The 19,532-nt window shown below is 34.9% G+C and overlaps 1 protein-coding gene across 1 annotated transcript in view; it reads left to right on the top strand.

The window, feature by feature from the left end:
• Nucleotides 1-19,532, top strand: part of LRRC9 (leucine rich repeat containing 9) — a 141,735-nt gene that overhangs the window by 67,195 nt on the left and 55,008 nt on the right. Inside the window, exons 18-23 of the mRNA XM_026456290.2 lie at nucleotides 6,161-6,352; nucleotides 7,492-7,617; nucleotides 10,358-10,492; nucleotides 12,013-12,190; nucleotides 14,746-14,966; nucleotides 16,449-16,571. Coding sequence (XP_026312075.1) covers nucleotides 6,161-6,352; nucleotides 7,492-7,617; nucleotides 10,358-10,492; nucleotides 12,013-12,190; nucleotides 14,746-14,966; nucleotides 16,449-16,571 — 975 coding nt within the window. The remainder of the gene's footprint in view (nucleotides 1-6,160; nucleotides 6,353-7,491; nucleotides 7,618-10,357; nucleotides 10,493-12,012; nucleotides 12,191-14,745; nucleotides 14,967-16,448; nucleotides 16,572-19,532) is intronic.

Below are 19,532 nucleotides of genomic sequence, written 5' to 3'. Positions count from 1 at the left end.
TTTATTATTTGGAATACTTTTACAAAGAGACATTTCTCATTATCTATTATTTCCCAGTAGTAGCATTCACATAGAAAGTACAGAATAGATGCTTATCCACCAATTTTCAAGATAATGAATTGGTTCCCTATCATTTCCCAAGGTGAGCAACTCTTATTTTAATAACAGTATGAATGTAGGGACTTCACCATATTTGCTTATATTCAATCCATTGTAATTTTTATCAGGGTTGAAGCTCAGATTGTCTCATCTTTAACCAGTGAGAGCTTTTCAAAGTTAACTTCTTTTGCCATGACCCTAATAGTCTTTGATAGCTTATTTGATATTGGTATAAAAAGATGTTCCATACACATCTTATATCCATACACATCTTATATATTTTCTGTTGCAGACACGGTATCAGCCATGTCTTAAAGAAACCTTAATTTCTTTTAGACAGAAGTGGTCCTTCAGAAACACAATGCAATTAGTCATCATTTCTAGGTCTTTTCACTGGACTGGACTTGTTGTAGAGAATATGAATATATGTGTGCATGTGTGTTGCATGCACACATGCATGTGTGTGTATAAATAACCTCATGAATTTTTTATACTTCCAATTCAGGTTCAAGACCACAAAGCTTTTAACTTCTTCTCTATTACTTACATATGTATACTTTTCTCATACCAAGTATCCTGATTCTTAAGGATACAAGATGATAGAATATTTAATAATTACTCATTGTTTTATCTATTGTACCCATAACAGTGTCATAATGATAGTACTTATACTGTTATCAATATCATTTACTGGAAAGATTTTCTAAAAATTTTGTGTATGTTCTTCCCATTTTCCCTGTTTTAAAAAATAATTAAAATAATTACACTATAACTATATTGTCATTGCATGTAGCCTTATGCTCTGTATACTCTCCCTTTTAATTCATTGGTAATTGTATATTTACTTCTCATCACCAGTCTTTATTTTGATATCTCTCTAAACATTTTGATTGCCTGAAATATATCCTATTATAAATCATCAGGAAGGGCTTATAGGAATAATACCCCTTCCGTTAGTGAATGTTAATAACAGTTTAGCTATGTCCTTTATACTTGAAAGGTGGTTTTGCTAGATATAAAATCTTTGGCTCACAATTTATTTTTTTGGGCATCTTAAATGTTACTTCATTTTTGTCTATCACAAAGTGTTGTTGTAGAAAGTCTGATGAGAATGTATGATTTTTTTTTACCCTTTATAAATTACAAGCTTTTCTTCCTTCTAGATGGCCAAATAACTTTTTTAGTTTTCTTTAAAATCTAATAAGTTTACTAGCATTTGTCTTGGTGTTGGTTGTTCCGGGTTGTTTTTTTCAGATTCACAGTATGATCTTCCAATATGTAATTTAAAATTACTTTTTCTTTCAGGAAAGATGTTTTAAATGTGAATTTTTTTAGCAATTTTTCTATTTCATTGCTTTTGTCTTCGTCTTCAGGGACTCCCATTATCCATATGTGAAATCTTCTTTATCATCAGTATTTGTCACTTTCTCTTCAATCCTTTTTGTCTCTTCATTCATTTCTTATCTTAAATTTTTTCCACTTTTTCACCTTGTATTTCTTTTAAAAGTGTTATCTATTTTTTATTCACTCTTGGATATGACTAATTTAGTCTTTCTTAAATTATTTTATTATTTTATTTCATTTTTTCTGGGTCATTTCCATGTTTTAAAACAGTTTTTTAGTTTTTGTAATCAAGATTTATATTGTTATTTTATGTCTCATATTATTCTTTATATCTTTTTGTTTGTTTTAAAATGGTAGGTTAATAGTCATATGTTTCTTGAGCATATTTTTCTGGTGTACTTTTTTTGCTAGCAGCAATATTAACCTCTGTCTTCCCCCTGTACACATTCCCACCATAGCTTTGTCTTGAATTTGACCTTGGTACTTTTCTCTGCTCATTTGCAAGTGAAATCAGTTTTTCTTAACTTTTAAAATGAGGTAGGGTTCAGCAAAGTTTTCCTACCTTCACAGATCTTTTTCTTCTGTTGTTTATATGTACTGTTTAAAAATTGTAATGCTTACTTTCTGAGATTTTTTTTTTGGCTCTACTCCAATCCTCCACTTTAGTCTAGGCCTTTTTCTTTCCTTCTTTTTTTTTTTTTTGAGATGGAGTTTTGCATTTGTTGCCCAGGCTGGAGTGCAACGGCGCAATCTCAGCTCACCGCAGCATCCGCCTCCTGGATTCAAGTGATTCTTCTGCCTTGGCCTCCTGAGTAGATGGGATTACAGGTGCACATCACCACGCCCAGCTCATTTTGTATTTTTAGTGGAGATGAGGTTTCTCCATGTTGGTCAGGCTGGTCTTGAACTCCCAACCTCAGGTGATCTGCCTGCCTTGACCTCCCAAAGTGCTGGGATTACAGGCGTGAGCCACTGCGCCCAGCCTAGACCTTCTTTTTTATTTGCCTCTCTTGTCCTTATCCTGTTTAATTTTGAGTTTAGCCCCAGCAGTTTCTTCTATGAGAAGGATTCTGTCTTGAAGAGAGTCCTAGTGGAATAGTTTTTAGATTCATAGGGGTTAGACTGCTCCAGGGACTGCTTTCTTCAGACCTTTCCTTTTTCTTTTTTCATTTTTAGACAGGGTCTTACTCTGTCACCTAGGCTGGAATGTAATGGCATAATCACAGAGTGCACTGTACCCTCAACTTCCTGGCCTCAAGTGATCCCCCTGCTCAGCCTCCTGGGTAGCTGGAACTACAGGTGCATGCACCACACCCTGCTAATTTTTAAAATAACAATTTTGTAGAGATGGGGTTTCACTATGTCGCCTAGGCTGGTCTCAAACTCCTGGTCTCAAGCAATTCTCCTGCCTCAGCCTCCCAAAGTGCTGGGATTACAAGAGCCACTGTACCAGGCCCCTTCAGATCTTTTTACCGTGGATCCCATGTACTCATCTGGTATTGAAGACAGCAAAACTCCTCCCTATTTCAATTGCTATAAATTGGTCTCCACGCATTCCAGTGAATATTTGTTGACTATTTTGGGGCTCTCCTGTTTTCAGATCCATCATATGCTGCCCTGACACTTCCTTCTTCTCCCACATGAATACCATGCAGGTCTTGTGTTGGTGGTGGTTTATCGCTACCAACTTCTTTTGGAGCCTATAGAGCAACCTTGTCATGTAGTTTTCTTATAAACGTTGTCCATGAAAATTTGGTGTTATCTGTTTGCTCTGTTTTTACGTGTGGATTCACAGCATTTGAAAACTTTTGTTGCCTCTGCCTCTATATTCTCTAATACTTGGTTTTATATGCATGTTTACTATTGTATTTATTCCAGTATTGTAAAAGGTTATGATCTAATTTAATCACTCACTTATAATTCCTATCTTCTAAGTTTTTAAATTTGCTTTGGGATACTCATCTTTACTGTCATTTTCCTTAAGTGTGTAATAAAAGGGACAATTTCTATGCCCTTCTTGCATGCTTCTCGTATCAGTGAGGTAAGTTGGTTCTACTAGGTTGTAGAAAGTAAATGTATTGCTGTTACAGTGTTCATCATTCCTGGCCTTGCCTTGTGTATCAGTGTATTCAAACTAAGGCTTTCTTTATACAATGGAAGGACTGGGATTTATAAGTCATAGAAAATAAATAAATATACCATATAGTTTTATGGAATTTTTCAAAAATCTAAACAAGATATCCACATAAGGTAAATTGAAATGTAATAAGCTGCATGTCTGTCATTCACTTATCAGTACTATCAGGAAAAGAGAATATCTGGGAGAAGGAAATAGAAAGAGATGTTTTCTCTGAAAATAGCTCCACCATAATTAGTGTTGACTAGGGAAAGACAAATATAAATGGCTATTTGCAACCTTGATCTAGATAACAATTACAATTCTAATTTACAATTCTAATTTTTTATTGAAATAATACTCAATATATTATCTTTCTGAATGAGAAATCTGTTGCGAGGTTGTTCCTGATGTCTAGAGATAGCTAACCTACATTTAGAGAATAAACCAGTATCCCAAGAAAATTTAAGAGGTGTTTTGAGTTTTAATCTTTGTAAGTTGGACTGTACTGTACTGTAACTTGAGAGATTTTTAAACTGAAGCACAAGAAATATTAAAACAAAATGCTATCGCAAAGCTGAAATGCTGTTTCATGAATATTCAATGAGTTCCTGGAATCTGTTTTATATCCTGAAGACACAGAAATAAAGATTTCCCTCCCCGCCCCCATTTTTAAGGGGTGGAAGAAGACATATTTTTTTTGTTTTATTTTATTTAATTTTTGAGACGGAATGTTGCTCTGTAGCCAGGTTGCAGTGCAGTGGCATGATCTTGGCTCACTGAAACCTCCACCTCCTGGGTTCAAGAGATTCTCCTGCCTCAGCCTCCTGAGTATCTGGGACTACAGGCGTGCACCACGACGCCCAGCTAATTTTTGTATTCTTAGTAGACCATATTGGCCAGATGGTCTCGATTTCTTGACCTCGTGATCCACCCGCCTCAGCCTCCCAAAGTGCTGGGATTACAGGCGTGAGCCACCGCGCCCAGGCAGAAGACAGTTATTTTTTTATGATGTATAGTTCCCAAATGGTGGTCTACAGTCAGGTGCCACAATGTGGGACAAGTTTTCACCAGCTTATGATGAAAATTGGGAACAGAAGGGACACGTAGTAAATTTTTATAAAGCCTAATTCACTTTACTTAAAGGTGTTTTTTTTTTTTTTTTAAAGTTATGGCCTTAATAGTTTTTTACTGCCAAATATCCTTTTGTTCAAGAAATAATTATAGTAAGCGATAGTTTTTGTTTTGTTTTGCTGATGCTTGCTTCTGATAATAAAAAGTCAGTGATTGTTTAGTTTCAGAAATTTTTTTAGGTTTTGATTCAACTCTTGAAACCTGAACCACTATAAGAAGTTCTATCCCAACAATAAGAATTATACCTTATAAAAAAATCACTAATTCTATTCTGAATTTAAAGAGATGTTTGAATTAAGTTGTAGAAAAATCAAACATAACAAATTAAAGTCTTAGAGATTTCTTACAAACAAGTAGGATGAAGATATGAATAGATAAATAGCCAAAGATAAGAAAGGCAATAAACAAAGAATTTTAAAATGACCAGTATAAACACATAGAAAAACATTCAACTTCACCAGTAATAATGTAAATTAAAACAAGGAAGGTGGATCAGTGAGTATTTGAGAAAATGGGCATTCTCTTAAGTCTACTGTTGGAAGAAAATGTTGGTACAAACTTCCTTGAAATCTACTTGGCAGTATTTATCAAGAGTCTTAACAATACAGAAAGTCTAAGAACCAGTGATTCTGTTTCCAAAAACCTGTTCTGAAAAATATTTTGGAGCTGCAATTAGAGAATAACTCTCATGGATGTTTGTTGCTGTGTTGCCAACAATTAGAAACATAAAGATCTATATTAAAATGTTTTTAAAAATTATGATCACATAAATATTATGCAGTCATAAAAAATCATCTTTAAGAAGATCTAATAATGTGGAAAAATGTTAAAAGGATACAAAATTATATATGTTTTACATAAGAAAAAATATGTGCATATAATAAAAAACACTGCTTTCAGTGGCTCTTTCTAAGCAATAGGATTATATAAGTCTTCTATTTTGTCTTTTCATTTATTTGCTATATTTTCCAAATTTCCAACAAGGAACTTGTGTTACTTTTATGATTTAAGAAAATTATTATTTAAAAGTATGCACTTTTTAAAAAGAAAATTATTAGTATTGAGTTAATAGGTTTAGTTTCTAACTCTGAAGATGAACCTTTTTAAAGCAGGCTATGGGGCTCAACAGTATAAACCAGAAGCCTATATATTAAAAAGTATGTTTTGTTTGTTGGGGATGAATTATCTTGATGGTTTCTTTGTCTCCTCTCCTATTGAAACAGACTTTGCCACTCTATGTTACAAGGGTAAAATACGAATTAAAAGAGAATTACTAAAACAAAATACCTGTGGCTCTTTAGACAAATACATATGTTGATACCATCATTGCAACATAACTACTGTTTATATGTCCTGTTATATGTATTACCAAGAAGTGTGTTAAGTATGTAAAGAACCAGAGAGAAACTATTTTGTAAATACAAATTATGATTCTCTTAGCATCACTTTTATTTATATGTGTTGCAGTATAACCTTGAATATTTGGATGCAAGCCATAACCATGTGATAACCCTTGAGGGATTTAGAGGTCTGATGAAACTGAAGCACTTAGACTTGAGCTGGAATCAACTGAAAAAATCTGGCGATGAAATAAATATGTTATGCAAACACACCACAAGCCTTCTCACTCTTGATATTCAACATAATCCATGGCAAAAGGTACGCCACAGACATGTTACTAAAAAGCAAACATTTTTATTTCAGAGCCATTTCCCTACTAACTTTACTATTCAGTAATAGCCAGAGATAGGCAAAGTATCTTCATTTTTCTAGACTTCCTTCCTTGAAGTCATTCATAAATTGGATTTAATATACTGATCAAATGAATCAGATGTTACTATAAGAACAGACTATAATTTCATATCAGATTTTTTGTAACCTCTAATAGATTGAGAACATTATTGCTTTGAGTCATTGATGTCATTAGAAACATAATTTGATTTATAATATATCCTAATCTGTGGTTAAGCAACATGTTTTACAATTTTATTTTGCATTTTGCATTATTCATTACTTGTTTTCTATTTTAAGTCCAGAAATCACCTCCCCTCATAAACCTGCATTATAAAGTCTTATGTTCTCTTATAAAAAGGCAATCTGAACATTATTTTTTCTCATTACAAAAATATGTAGATTAATGCTAGGTAATTTCCATATTCCATGACTATATTTAAGTATATCTTCAAGTATTTAAAGTAAGTCCCAAGATTATAAAGTCAAGAATCTTCCTTTCTCTGCCCTTAAAAGATGTATATCAGGCTGTGTTCAGCCTTTAAAAAGGAAACTAAAGCACAATTGGTTCTATTAAATTGACCATATTACTAAGTTTATATGGCTGTATTTCTTCTTTTTTGCTCAGTAAAACTGAATAATATTTTTCCTTTGCCAAAGGATATTTCTGGATGATCACACTACAGCTATCTCCCTGTTGCCAAATTGGATTGTCAAGGGCTAAAGATCTGTATTGAATCACACATGGAGATGACTAGCTTACTGCTGATCTAGATAAACAGGAGTCACTACAGTTGTTCTTTTAACACTTTTCACCGCAGTCACTTTTCAATAGCTTATGGGATTTCCCTCCCTCATCAGAGTAAAATCACCAACCTTCAAACAAACAGATTAATCATTAAATACAATTTCAACTATTATTTAAATAATTAAGCTTTTATTTTTAGGTATATGTAATAAACAAGGAAATGTATGATTTTGAATTATACGGAAAGACATGAAAACACTCATTTTCATGCCATAACATATTTAATAATTAATCAAAAATTTTTTTTGTTTTTCCCAAGCCAGCCACATTGAGGCTGAGTGTTATTGGCAGATTAAAGACTCTTACCCATTTAAATGGAGTCTTCATTTCTGAAGAAGAAGCAACAGCAGCTATGAAATTTATTGCTGGAACAAGGATTACTCAGGTTGGATTTTACTGTTTACTATTCATTGGGCTGTTTAGAACACACAAATAATATTTTGCATACTCTTTTTCTGTCATTAAGATTTTATATTGCCTCTTAGCCTATTAATAAAAAATTAATATAGAGCAATCGTACCACTTGATTTTTTTTTGTTTAAATGTATCTCATTTAAATACCAAATTGTTGTATGGATTCTCTTGATTATCCATGAACACCACACCAAAAATACCTCTAGAGTAACTGCTTTTTTACCAGTCACTTGAACTCACCAAAGCCCTTTCTAGAGCTTACATGAAAATAAGCAACTTTCTGAGGATAAGGTAAGCTAAGACGCTTTCAGAAAGCATTTAGTGAATTATCTATCTACTTAATATTAACATTGTATTTGTTTGGCTGAAAAGAACAAAATCCATTAACATGGAAGGAAGGGAAATATCTTTGTTATCCATATTAAGAATGCTGTACTTTAGCCAAAGTAGCTTCAACATCCTAAATATATCTACTCTAGTTTTCCAGCTGTTTACTTTTTGTGGAGTGTCAGAATATTAATTCCTTAAGCAATGTAATGTTTAATTTTGGATCTATTCAAAATTTTGAAAAGAAACTTTTTATTGATAAAAAAAAATTAGCAATCCTAAAGAAGAGTTGGGAATTTACCCTAAGAAAAGAACTAAAAATAGAACTACCATTCCACTCAGCAATCCCATTTCTGGGGCTATAACCAAAAGAAAATTAATCATTCTACTAAAAAGACACATGCATTAATATGTTCATTGCAGCACTCTTCACAATAGTCAAATGACAGAATCAACCCAGGTGCCCATCAGTGGTGGACTGGATAAAGAAAACGTGGTAAATGTACACCATGGAATGCTACGCAGCCATAAAAAAGAATGAAATCATATTCTTTGCAGCAACATGGATGCAGCTGAAGAGCATTAGCCTAAGCGAATTAACACAGAAACAGAAAATCAAATACCACGTTATCACTTCTAAGCGGGAGTTAAACATTGGGTACCCATGGACATGAAGAAGGGAACAATGCACATTGGGGAATACAACAGGGAGGAGGGAGATGGGCAGGGCTGAAAAATTACCTATTGGGTACTATGCCCACTACCTGGATGATGGGTTCAATCCTACCCCAAACCTCAACATTATGCAATGTATCCTTGTAACAAACCTCCACATGTACCCCCTGAACCTAAAATTAAAACTGAAATTAAGAAAATTAGTTTTTTTAAAAGAAATCAAATCCTGCTAAAATCCTTTAAGACAATGTGGTATTGGCACAGAGCTAGACAAATAGACCACCGGAACAGAATAAAGACCTAATATAGACTGTGGAAACTTTATAAATAACAGAACTGCCTTTGCCGATCAGGGAGATTATTCAATAAAAGGTATTAAGGACTTTCTTGTAAAAGGCAAAACCAAAAATTTTTGAAGAAAATATCAGAGATTATCATTATGATTTTGAATTTGTGAATAATTTAGTAGGCAAGAAACAAAGAGCATACACCATAAATAATTGGACATGTCTACATTAAAATTAATATATCTTTTTTCAAAGAAAGTGAAAAGACAAGCTACATACTGGGAAAAGAAATTTGCAACACAACTGTTAAAAGATATTCTTTATATATCCAGAATATATAAGGAAAAAGACAACCAGCCAAACAGAAAAATGTGCCAACGATCTGAACATACACTTCACTGCAGAGGAAATCAGAACAGCCAATTAGGAAAAGATGCTCCACCACCTTAGTATTCAAGAAAATGAACATTAAAACCACAATGACCTACCAATTTTTGCCAGTTTTATAGATGAGCAAAAACTTTAAAGTCTGACAATACCAAGCTGTTGCAAGAATATGAAGTAAAAGTGTAATTTTTCTGAAGTGGTACAACCACTCTGGAAAACAATTTGACATTATTCAGTAAAACTGATGTATATTTTTGTGTGTGTGTGTGTGTGTGTTTTCTACAACCCAGCAATTTTACTTTACTTCAGTGCATATACTCTAAAGAAACTCTTGCATGTATGTACCAGGAAACATGCACAAGAATATTCATGACAACAGTGTTTATAATAGCAAAAACTGAATCAACCCCAGTGTTAATTGACAGGAGAGTCATTAAGGGAATACTATACACAGGACATATGAATGAACTACAGCTACATACAGAAGCTTAGATGAAACTGATGAATATGATATTGAACAAAAAAGGCAAGTCATAGAAGAATACATACATATTATTCAATTTACATGCAGTTCAAATATGTGCAAAACTAAATTATATATTGCTTACGGACACAGACATAGGACTATAAAGCAAGCAAGTGAATGGTGGACAAAACATTTGAGATAATGATCACTTCTACAGAGAAGGAAAGAAAAGGACTAAGGATCGGGCCCACGGGGTGCTTGTAATCTATTCATAATATTCTAGCTCTTAAGCTAGTTTCATGGGTAGATTATATGGGTGTTCATATTATAGTAATCCTTTTACAATCTTATAAATATTATCTTGTAATAGTTCCATATTTGCTAAAACAAGAAACAATGTAATTAAAGTATGTCTGGATATTGAAAACAATTTAAGGCAAAGGAAATGTTACATTTTAAAATTATTTATTGGGCCACTCATCTTCCCTGGAAACAATAATTTTAACTGTATATCAACTAACCTTTGTATACTGTTTCCTTTTTTCATTGTATTTTTTAAATTTTATTAGTTATCTCTCTTACGGCATTCTAGTACTAAAGAGGAGAGACCACGGATACTTAGTATATGGCCTTCTGCCAAAATTCTGACGCAGATTTCAAAGTTAGGACCTCATTTACATCCGAGTGGAAACTGGTACTTGAAGGTAAAGGTTAATTCTACTAAACCTAATATAGAGTTTAATTTAAATCTATTTTTAAGTCATTGTTGGTCTGTGTATCATAAAGAAGGCACAGATAGGTAAGGGACAGAAAGCTGGAAGAGATTAATTAAAATAGGGAAGAAACACTTAAGATCTACCTCTTGGAAAATTTCAAGTACACAATACCATATCGTTAACTTTAGTCCTTACCTTTAGTCATTAAAGTTATCATTAACTTTAGTGTTGTACATTAGGGTCTCTAGAAAGTATTCATCGTGCAAAACTGAAACTTTGTACCTCCTGACCAACATCTGCCCATTTCCCATTGCCCCCAGGCCCTGGCAACCACTATTCTACTCTCTCCTATGAGTTTGACTGTTTTAGAGTTCATATATAATTGAGATCATGCAGTTTTTAATTTATAATGTATGCTTGTATCAAGTTATACATCTTTAATATATGCAATTTTAAATTGTCAATTATACTTCAATAGAGTTGGAAAAAATAAAAATAAGAAAGACATTGTTATTATTAGAAAAAAGTAATACATTTGTCATATTCCAAAAAATAAAAAACAGGGAGGTCAAGTCATGAGTGGCTGTGTCAGATGGGCTGGGCTTCACTGCGCTCGCCACAGAATTGGAAATTTAAGATAAAGGTGCACTAAAACTGAAGGACAAATTTAAAGGGCCATTCTAATTCTGGATTCTGATAACATGTCAGAATAGGCAAGATTCTGATAACATGTCAGAACAGGCAAGCAAACTTTAAAGACTCAGAGCCAGAGATCAAGCCAAAATTTGGACAGCAAGAGTCAAGTATCCTGACAAGGGAGTAGGGGAGTTGGTCAGAATTCAGCCAAGGATAAGGGAAAAGGTTATAGAACACTAGCAGCTTCTTGCTACATTAGGTGTCCTTATACCTCTTGCCAAACATAGAAATGGGCTAAGTGAAGCCCCTCCTTGAAAATGGGAGACATTACTGGCATTACTTTTATTACAAGATTATATATATATAGATATTGAGCTGCAAATGAAGGCCCAGTGACAGCCTTGGCTGACCCACAGGCAGTTCCGGAGTTAGAGGAGCTAGAATGGCCCTTTAAATTTGTCCTAAGTTGGGTTGAGATGGTCAGGCCTTTATATGCTTCTATCACTGGCTGAGGGCCAACCTGGGAAGGAGCGTGATCTTGGCAGCAAGGCAGTCCCTGCAGGGGACTGACAGCTGAAGGCTCTCTGTCAGAAGCACTCCCAGCAGCTGGGGACAAGTTCATTACTGCAATGGGACTCTAGCACATCACAGTGTCCTTAATACCATATAAGTCTTTCTTGGAGTTGTAATCTTGTCAAATTTTACTTTTCTGTAAACTAATAGCTTCATAATATCTTTAGTTCCTGAAGGAATTCTTTTGATACCTACTTATCACATTTGAATTATTTCATTAGCTTTTTAAAATGTTACTAACATTGACTGAATTTATTTATAAGATTTAGAAATAACATATAATGTAAATTATTCTACAGATAACTGCCTTAAATTTAGATGGACAACATCTTTTTGAAATCACAAATTTAGAAAAATTGGAAAATTTGAAATGGGCATCATTCAGCAATAATAATCTCACTAAAATGGAGGGTCTGGAATCCTGTATTAACTTGGAAGAGCTCATATTAGATGGAAACTGCATCTCAAAGATAGAAGGTAAAGTACTTAAGAACTTTGAAGTCTCAAAATATGGATGTCTAAACAACAAAGCAAAAAATAACCCTGAGAACAGAGTTTCTGAAGAGGAAGATCTCTAGGAAAGTTCCAAGTTTTGTGGCAGAGTATTCTAAATACCTGTGTGAGGTAATGCAATTATTAGTTAGCTAGATTGGACCATTCTACTATATATATTTCAAAACATGTTGTACAAGATAAATAGATACAATATTATCTGTCCAATTAAAAAATAAAAGACAAATAAAAAATTAAAACAAGTTCATACCTATTCATGGAATTGGTGACTATTTTACTTTATATGAGCCCAGCAAGCTGACTTTCATCTCCTGTGCCCTCTCTCTCCTCTCCTCTGTGCTAGTTTATAATCTGTTACCAAACACTAGCACATACCAACTAGTTAGTCATTAATGTCTGTAAAGTTGAATGCACAACTGAATGAGATATGCTTTTGAAAAAGATGAAGCAGACTAGTTCTGTTTTAAAAATATAAAATTAAGGTTATATTTGGAAATTTGAATACTTCAACAAAAAATGAAAATTATACTCACTAGAGGTTGAAAATAAAATATACTATATGTAACCTTTTCCATGGATCCACATACAAGTCCAATTAAGCAGCTTTAGTAATATCTTAATAATAATGATACCAATATAACATATTTTATTTGACTATTTAAAGTTCAGTGTTAAAACATATTTTTCTGAACCAGAGAGAGTAAAAAAGACTTTTCCTCCCTTTCCCCTTCCACACTTCTTAGATTCTTCTCTTCATTTGGATTTATGCTTATCTACAGCTAAAAATCATGAGTTTAGAGAACACGTCCCAGAATATATACTACCAAGTCAAGTATTTTCTGACTCCTCCCCAGCTTCATTTTATTCTTACCTTCATTAGAAAGAAATTGAAGGAAGCTTTCCATGACTTGCTACCAACTTTCTATTATTCTCCCTCTCCATCTGCTCAAAAGAGTAACTAACTCCTAGAAATTAAAAAATATGTCCACAAGTGTGCACTATTTGATTGAAAAGATAAATATGTATATGTGTATACACACACACACTTATCTGAATAAAGAATATTTCTGTATGTGCATTTTGGTAACATGGTTGTGTTTGCCAAGGAGAGAAGGTAAGAATTAGAAATCATGGCTGGGAAAGGGAATTTATACTTTATTCATTTTTGAATTGAATTATTTTTAGCATGTGTATATACTACATTTTTCATAAAATAGAAGATTTGATTTCAAAAAATTATATATATAAAAGCAAGTATTAAATATATTTAAGAAAGCAAACATAACATTTGTTAAATATTTCACTTTAATGGTTGTTAACAATATGTTTCTAAAACTTCCCTGATCATGAGAACCACTTGGGATACTTATTGAAGACACAGATTCACAGGCCTCTCTTCAGTAGATTTCAGTAGAGTAAACTTAGGGGTAGCTCAGGCACCTGTGTCTAGAACTATCACCAGTCTCCCATTCCCCTACAGCTGGGTATTAGTTTTGCTTTGTACATAACAATTAAAAACCCTATTTCCTTTTCATTTCATTCCATAAACTTATTAAACAGAAGAATCTTCCAATCTGTATTTTTCTTACACCTACATTTTGGAGAAGATAGCTACTCCTCTAAACTTTAACAGGAGTTTCTCCTTTTTTTTCACACATGGGTAGGTTCCATATCCATTTAATGATTTTTGCTCTGATGGCTTTGATCCTGTCTTGCCCTGGATTGATTCACCTTCAACATTGTACAGTCCCACAATAGGAACTAATGTGAAAGGGAGCACAGATAATTATTTGATACTTTCCAAACATTATTCCATTTAATTTCATAACTCCTTGGAAGTATGGAGTTTCATAACTCCTAAGGCTCAGAGGTTACATAATTTATGTATCACCACAAACCTAGTAGTGATACATTTGAAGCCAACTAGGATTCCGAAGTTCTTGTCTTTCAACTGCACCATCCTGTCTATACTTATAAAGTGCTTGCAGTACATAATGTACACAAGAGTTAGACTGGTCCCATTTTCTAAACTTCCATCTTAGAGTACTTTTAGGCATATGAAAGTAAAAGTAGTCTAAATCGTTCATTTTAATACAAATGATGCACTTTCCAGAATGTGGTTCCTTCCTCTTAATGTTTAAAAATGAGGGCTGGTGATTATTTTGAGCTTTGTGTAGAGCTTTTTGTTTTCAAAATGGTGAAAATCTTAATTAATTACATCATTTTAAGGTTATTTGAAAGAGAAATTCAATATGTTCATGTAATGCCTTTCCTTAACTCCTAAGAAGAAGGAATCTACTTAGAAATACAAAATTTGAATTTAATGTTTGAGATGGGGCTTATATACAAGATTATATTCTTCCAAAACAAAGGGAAAAGCAATGATGGTTAGTATTACACAATCTTTAAAGCCATTTGAACCTAGCTATCTGATTACAATAAAATGACCAGCCAGTTATTTTTTAAATTAACCCTTTAGTGTTACCTAAATCTTTTCTTGAATTTGCTTATTTTTCTAGGTATTTCCAAGATGACTAAATTAACTCGCCTCAGCATAAATAATAATCTTCTCACTGGTTTGGAACAGCATACCTTTGATAATATGCTTCATCTTCACTCCCTTTCTCTTGAGAACAACAGAATCACTTCATTGAGTGGTTTACAAAAATCTTTTACTCTTGTTGAGTTATACATAAGCAATAACTATATTGCTGTCAATCAGGAGATGTACAATTTAAAGGTAATCATCTGGGGTAGTAATTTTTTTGTTTTTTAAAATATGTATTGCTTCTTTATATTATGAAAGTAATGCATGTTTACTGCACAGAATTTGGAAAATATAAAGAAAATAAAAATAAGAATAACAAGGTTATTAAAATGTATTTGCATTCAATTTTGTATACATACAAATATATATCTGTGTATACATAATGTCCCCATTTGCTATCCTTCTGGGGTAACTTTTTTTTAATACTCAAGTATGATAAACCAAACCTATTCCTCCTAACTAGTGCCTTCTTCATATTTCCAGGGATTCTTTAGCATTCTCTGGTTCTCAGTACAATTCTTGATGATCTCTCACTGTTCTCTTACCAGTGGCTCAAATTCGGTCACCTTTGCTCAGATTTGCTTTCTTTAATTCCCCCACAGAAACCACTAATTTAAGGCTATTGTGTAATAGGATTTACTAAAGGTTTGAACAAAACAGAGGGTTTCTATAGCACAGAACAGGAATCGACTTCAAATGTCATGTTTGACTTCATTGTTTCTAAAGTTCAGTGGCCATTTTCTAACACTATGGGTCTTACTTGCCTCTCCTTTTGCTGATACAATATTACTAGGACTTTATCTCCTACCAAAAACTTGTGTCCGTTTCCTGTCTTTTCTTAGTTCAGACTTCTCCCCATTCTATTCCCCCAATATAATTACTACTTATAGAGCTAGGGAGGCAACCTAATCAACAACACCAGCAACACAATAAACCATTTCACATTATGATGCACAGTAGTTTTACTCCCTCTTGTCTTCACCTCTCCTTCCATACCTACCAAGACCCTTCCTTCACAACAAAGGCATATCAAAGTGTCTTGTCTAATAAAACAGCACATTTCCCTTAGGATGAATTCTACTACCCTCTCAGAAAGTAGAAGCAGTTCAGTTTCATTGCTTTTCAAAAAGCAGTGTCTTTTATTCCTGTTATATCTATATAGACACATACATCCATTTATTAAGCCATTATTCCATAAACAAAGTATATTTGTCTTGAACATAGCAAAGTTCCCTCTAAGCTCTTACCATTAATAGATAATACATTTGGCACTAGTATCCTAAAAGAGATTCTGATTTTATAACATAGACCATTGAAATATTCCACAGAATTATACCTTAGTGGTCTGAAAGGGTAACCCTTGCTCTTAAAAGTGCACTTAGGCTGGGCATGGTGGCTTATGCCTATAATTTCAGCACTTTGGGAGGCCATGGTGGGAGGATCACTTGAGTCTAGGAGTTTGAGGTTGCAATGAGCTATGATCTGACCCCTGCACTCCAGCCTGAGCAACAGCATAAGACCATATCTAAAAAAAAAAAAAGTGTACTTAAAAGCACTGAAATCCCATGGAAAGATAGCTAATATAATTCCAATATTAAAATTTGAGTATGGCTAACCTCTTACTAGAGTGTTTTAAATATACATAGAGATAAATATATGTATTTTATTACCTAGGGTTTATGCAACTTGGTCATTCTAGACATGTGTGGAAACATTATTATATGGAATCAAGAAAACTACCGGTTATTTGTAATATTTCATCTTCCAGAACTGAAAGCTTTGGATGGGATACCAATTGTAAGTTGTTTTATGACTCATAACATTTGGTCTAAGCTGCAGTCACATATTCACAGGACATAGTCATTTTGAACATTGCTTTATCACTAGCATGATAGCCAAATTTACTATACTTATTAATCTAAGGCTCCAAAGCTTATTTTAGATCTGGGTTTTTAAATTTTGTCATCTGGTCAATTTTTAATTGTCCAAATTGTGGTGGAAGGGAAGGGTTGTGCTGCTTACAATAGAACCCATTGAATTCAGTGCCTAAAAGGTAAAGAACACAATTTTATGGGGCAAGATAGAAAAATTATGCACTGGAGCTTTACCATCCTCTTAAGCCTAAAAGCAGCTTTCTATTTTCAGTGAAAATATAGTTGCTAATATTAATAATTAAGAAAAATATATTTGAACCAACAAACGTGGTATGTCAACATTACTAAGTAAGCTGTAAAGAAAAACAGACACAGACCCTAGGACTGAATGTGAAAGCAACATTTGGATACTTGGATTCTATAACGCGCAAATGCATAGGGCTCCTGTTTTGCACATAACAGGGTAAATGTGTGACAAATGTGTAAAGAGTAAAAGGTTTCCCTGTGTAATGTTGCCTAGCTCCTATCAGAGGAGAAAACACATCAAATTTTCTAGAAAATTGAAAGATAGTTCATGATCATTTAGTATTCTGAGGTACTCCGAGAAGATTACTAATCCTAGCCCTTCTGTTTTCTGGACCCTCCTCAGAATGGGTCACTAAAACTTTCTCACTCCAACACATACAAATTCCCTAGAACCTTGTATACTGGGCTTTATTTAGTTGTTAGCTTTCACTGAAGAATGTTTTTTAAAATACTCCTATGAGACCAGTACTGCATTTACTCTAAAGATGTTGTTGAGGATCTTATCTGTCCTATCTCTCTGTGACCTCATTTGAAGGGCCACATGAGAAAGCACTTATAGAAATAAATGTAGGAAAAACATTTACCCCTAAGGAAAAGTTACGTTCTGCTCACTGACAATGAGTGTATTAGTCTCAACTCATGCTACTAAAAAGACATACCCAAGACTGGGCAATGTATAAAGGAAAGAGGTTTAATGGACTTGCAGTTCCACATGGCTAGGGAGGCCTCACAATCATAATGGAAGACAAAGGAAGAGCAAAGTCATAGCAGCAGGCAAGAGAGCATGTGCAGGGGAACTCCCCTTTATAAAACCATCTGATCTCATAAGACTTATTCACTATCATGAGACAGCATAAGAAAAACACAACCCCATGATTCAATTACCTCCCACTGGGTCCCTCCCATGACATGTGAGGATTATTACAATTCAGGGTGAGATTTGGGTGGGGACACAGAGCCAAACCATATCATTCCACCCCTGGCCCCTCCCAAATCTCATGATCTAACATTTCAAAACCAATCATGCCTTCCCAACGGTCCCCCAACTCATTTCAGCATTAGTTCAAAATTCCACAGTCCAAAGTGTGAGCTGAGACAAGTCAAGTCCCTTCTGCCTATGAGCCTGTAAAATCAAAAGCAAGTTAGTTACTTTCTAGATACTATGTGGGTACAGGCATCGAGTACATATACCCATTCCAAATGGGAGAAATTGGCCAAAACAAAGGGGCTACAGGCCCCATGCAAGTCCAAAATCCAGTGAGGCAGCCAAGTCTTAAAGCTCTGAAATGATCTCCTTTGACTCCATGTCTCACATCCAGGTCATGCTAATGCAAGAGGTGGGCTCCCACAGCCTTAGGCAGCTCCGCTCCTGCGGCTTTGCTGGATACAGCCTCCCTCCCAGCTGCTTTCACAGGCTGGCATTGAGTGTCTGTGGCTTTTCCAGGTGCACAGTGCAAGCTGTGGGTGGATCTACCATTCTGGGGTCTGAAAGACGGTGGTCCTCTCCTCACAGCTCCAATAAGCAGTGCCCCAGTGGGGACTCTGTGTGGGGCCTCCCACCCCACATTTCTTTTTGGCGCTGCACTAGCAGAGGGCAGCAGGCTTCTGCCTGGACATCAGGTGTTTCCATACACCCTCTGAAATCTAGGCAGAGGTTCCCAAACCTCAATTCTCGACTCCTGTGTACCCACAAGACCAGCACCATTTCAAAGCTGCCAAGGCTTGGGGCTTGCACCCTATGAAGCCACGGCTTGAGCTATACATTGTCCCCTTTTAGCCATGGCTGGAGTGACTGGGACACAGGGTACCAAATCCCTAGGCTACATACAGTAGGGGGGCCCTGGACTGCTCCAGGAAATCATTTTTTCCCTCCTAGGCCTCCAGGCCTGTGATGGGAGTGGCCACCATGAAGGTGTCTGACAGGCCCTGGAGACATTTTCCCCATTCTCTTGGTGACTTGCATTTGGCACCTTGTTACTTATGCAAATTTGTGTAGCTAGCTTGAATTTCTGCCCAGAAAATGGGTTTTTCTTTTCTACTGCATCATCAGGCTGCAAATTTTTCAGACTTTTATGCTTTGCTTCCTCTTGAACACTTTGCCACTTAGAAATTTTTTACCAGATATCTTAAATCATCTCTCTCAAGTTCAAAGTTTCACAGATCTCTAGGGTGGCGGCAAAAACGTCACCGATCTTTTTGCGGAGCAAGAGTGACCTTTAATCCAGTTCCCAACAAGTTCCTTATCTCCATCTGAGACCACCTCAGCCTGGACCTTATTGTCCACATCACTATCAGCGTTTTGGCCAAAGCCGTTCAACAAGTCTCTAGGAAGTTACAAACTTTCCCACATTTTCCCATCTTCTTCTAAGCCCTCCAAACTGTTCCAACCTCTGCCTGTTACCCAGTTCCAAAGTCACTTCCACATTTTTGGGTATCTTTACAGCAGCACATGACTCTACAATTTACTGCATTAGTCTGTTCTCATGCTGCCAATAAAGACATACCTGAGACTGTGTAATTTATAAAGGAAAGAAGTTTAATGGACTCACAGTCCCACATGGCTGGGGAGGCTTCACAA

Source organism: Piliocolobus tephrosceles, chromosome 6, assembly GCF_002776525.5.
Source record: "Piliocolobus tephrosceles isolate RC106 chromosome 6, ASM277652v3, whole genome shotgun sequence".
In the NCBI taxonomy this organism is placed as follows: Eukaryota; Metazoa; Chordata; class Mammalia; order Primates; family Cercopithecidae; genus Piliocolobus; species Piliocolobus tephrosceles.
This window is presented reverse-complemented; position numbering and strand designations above follow the sequence as displayed.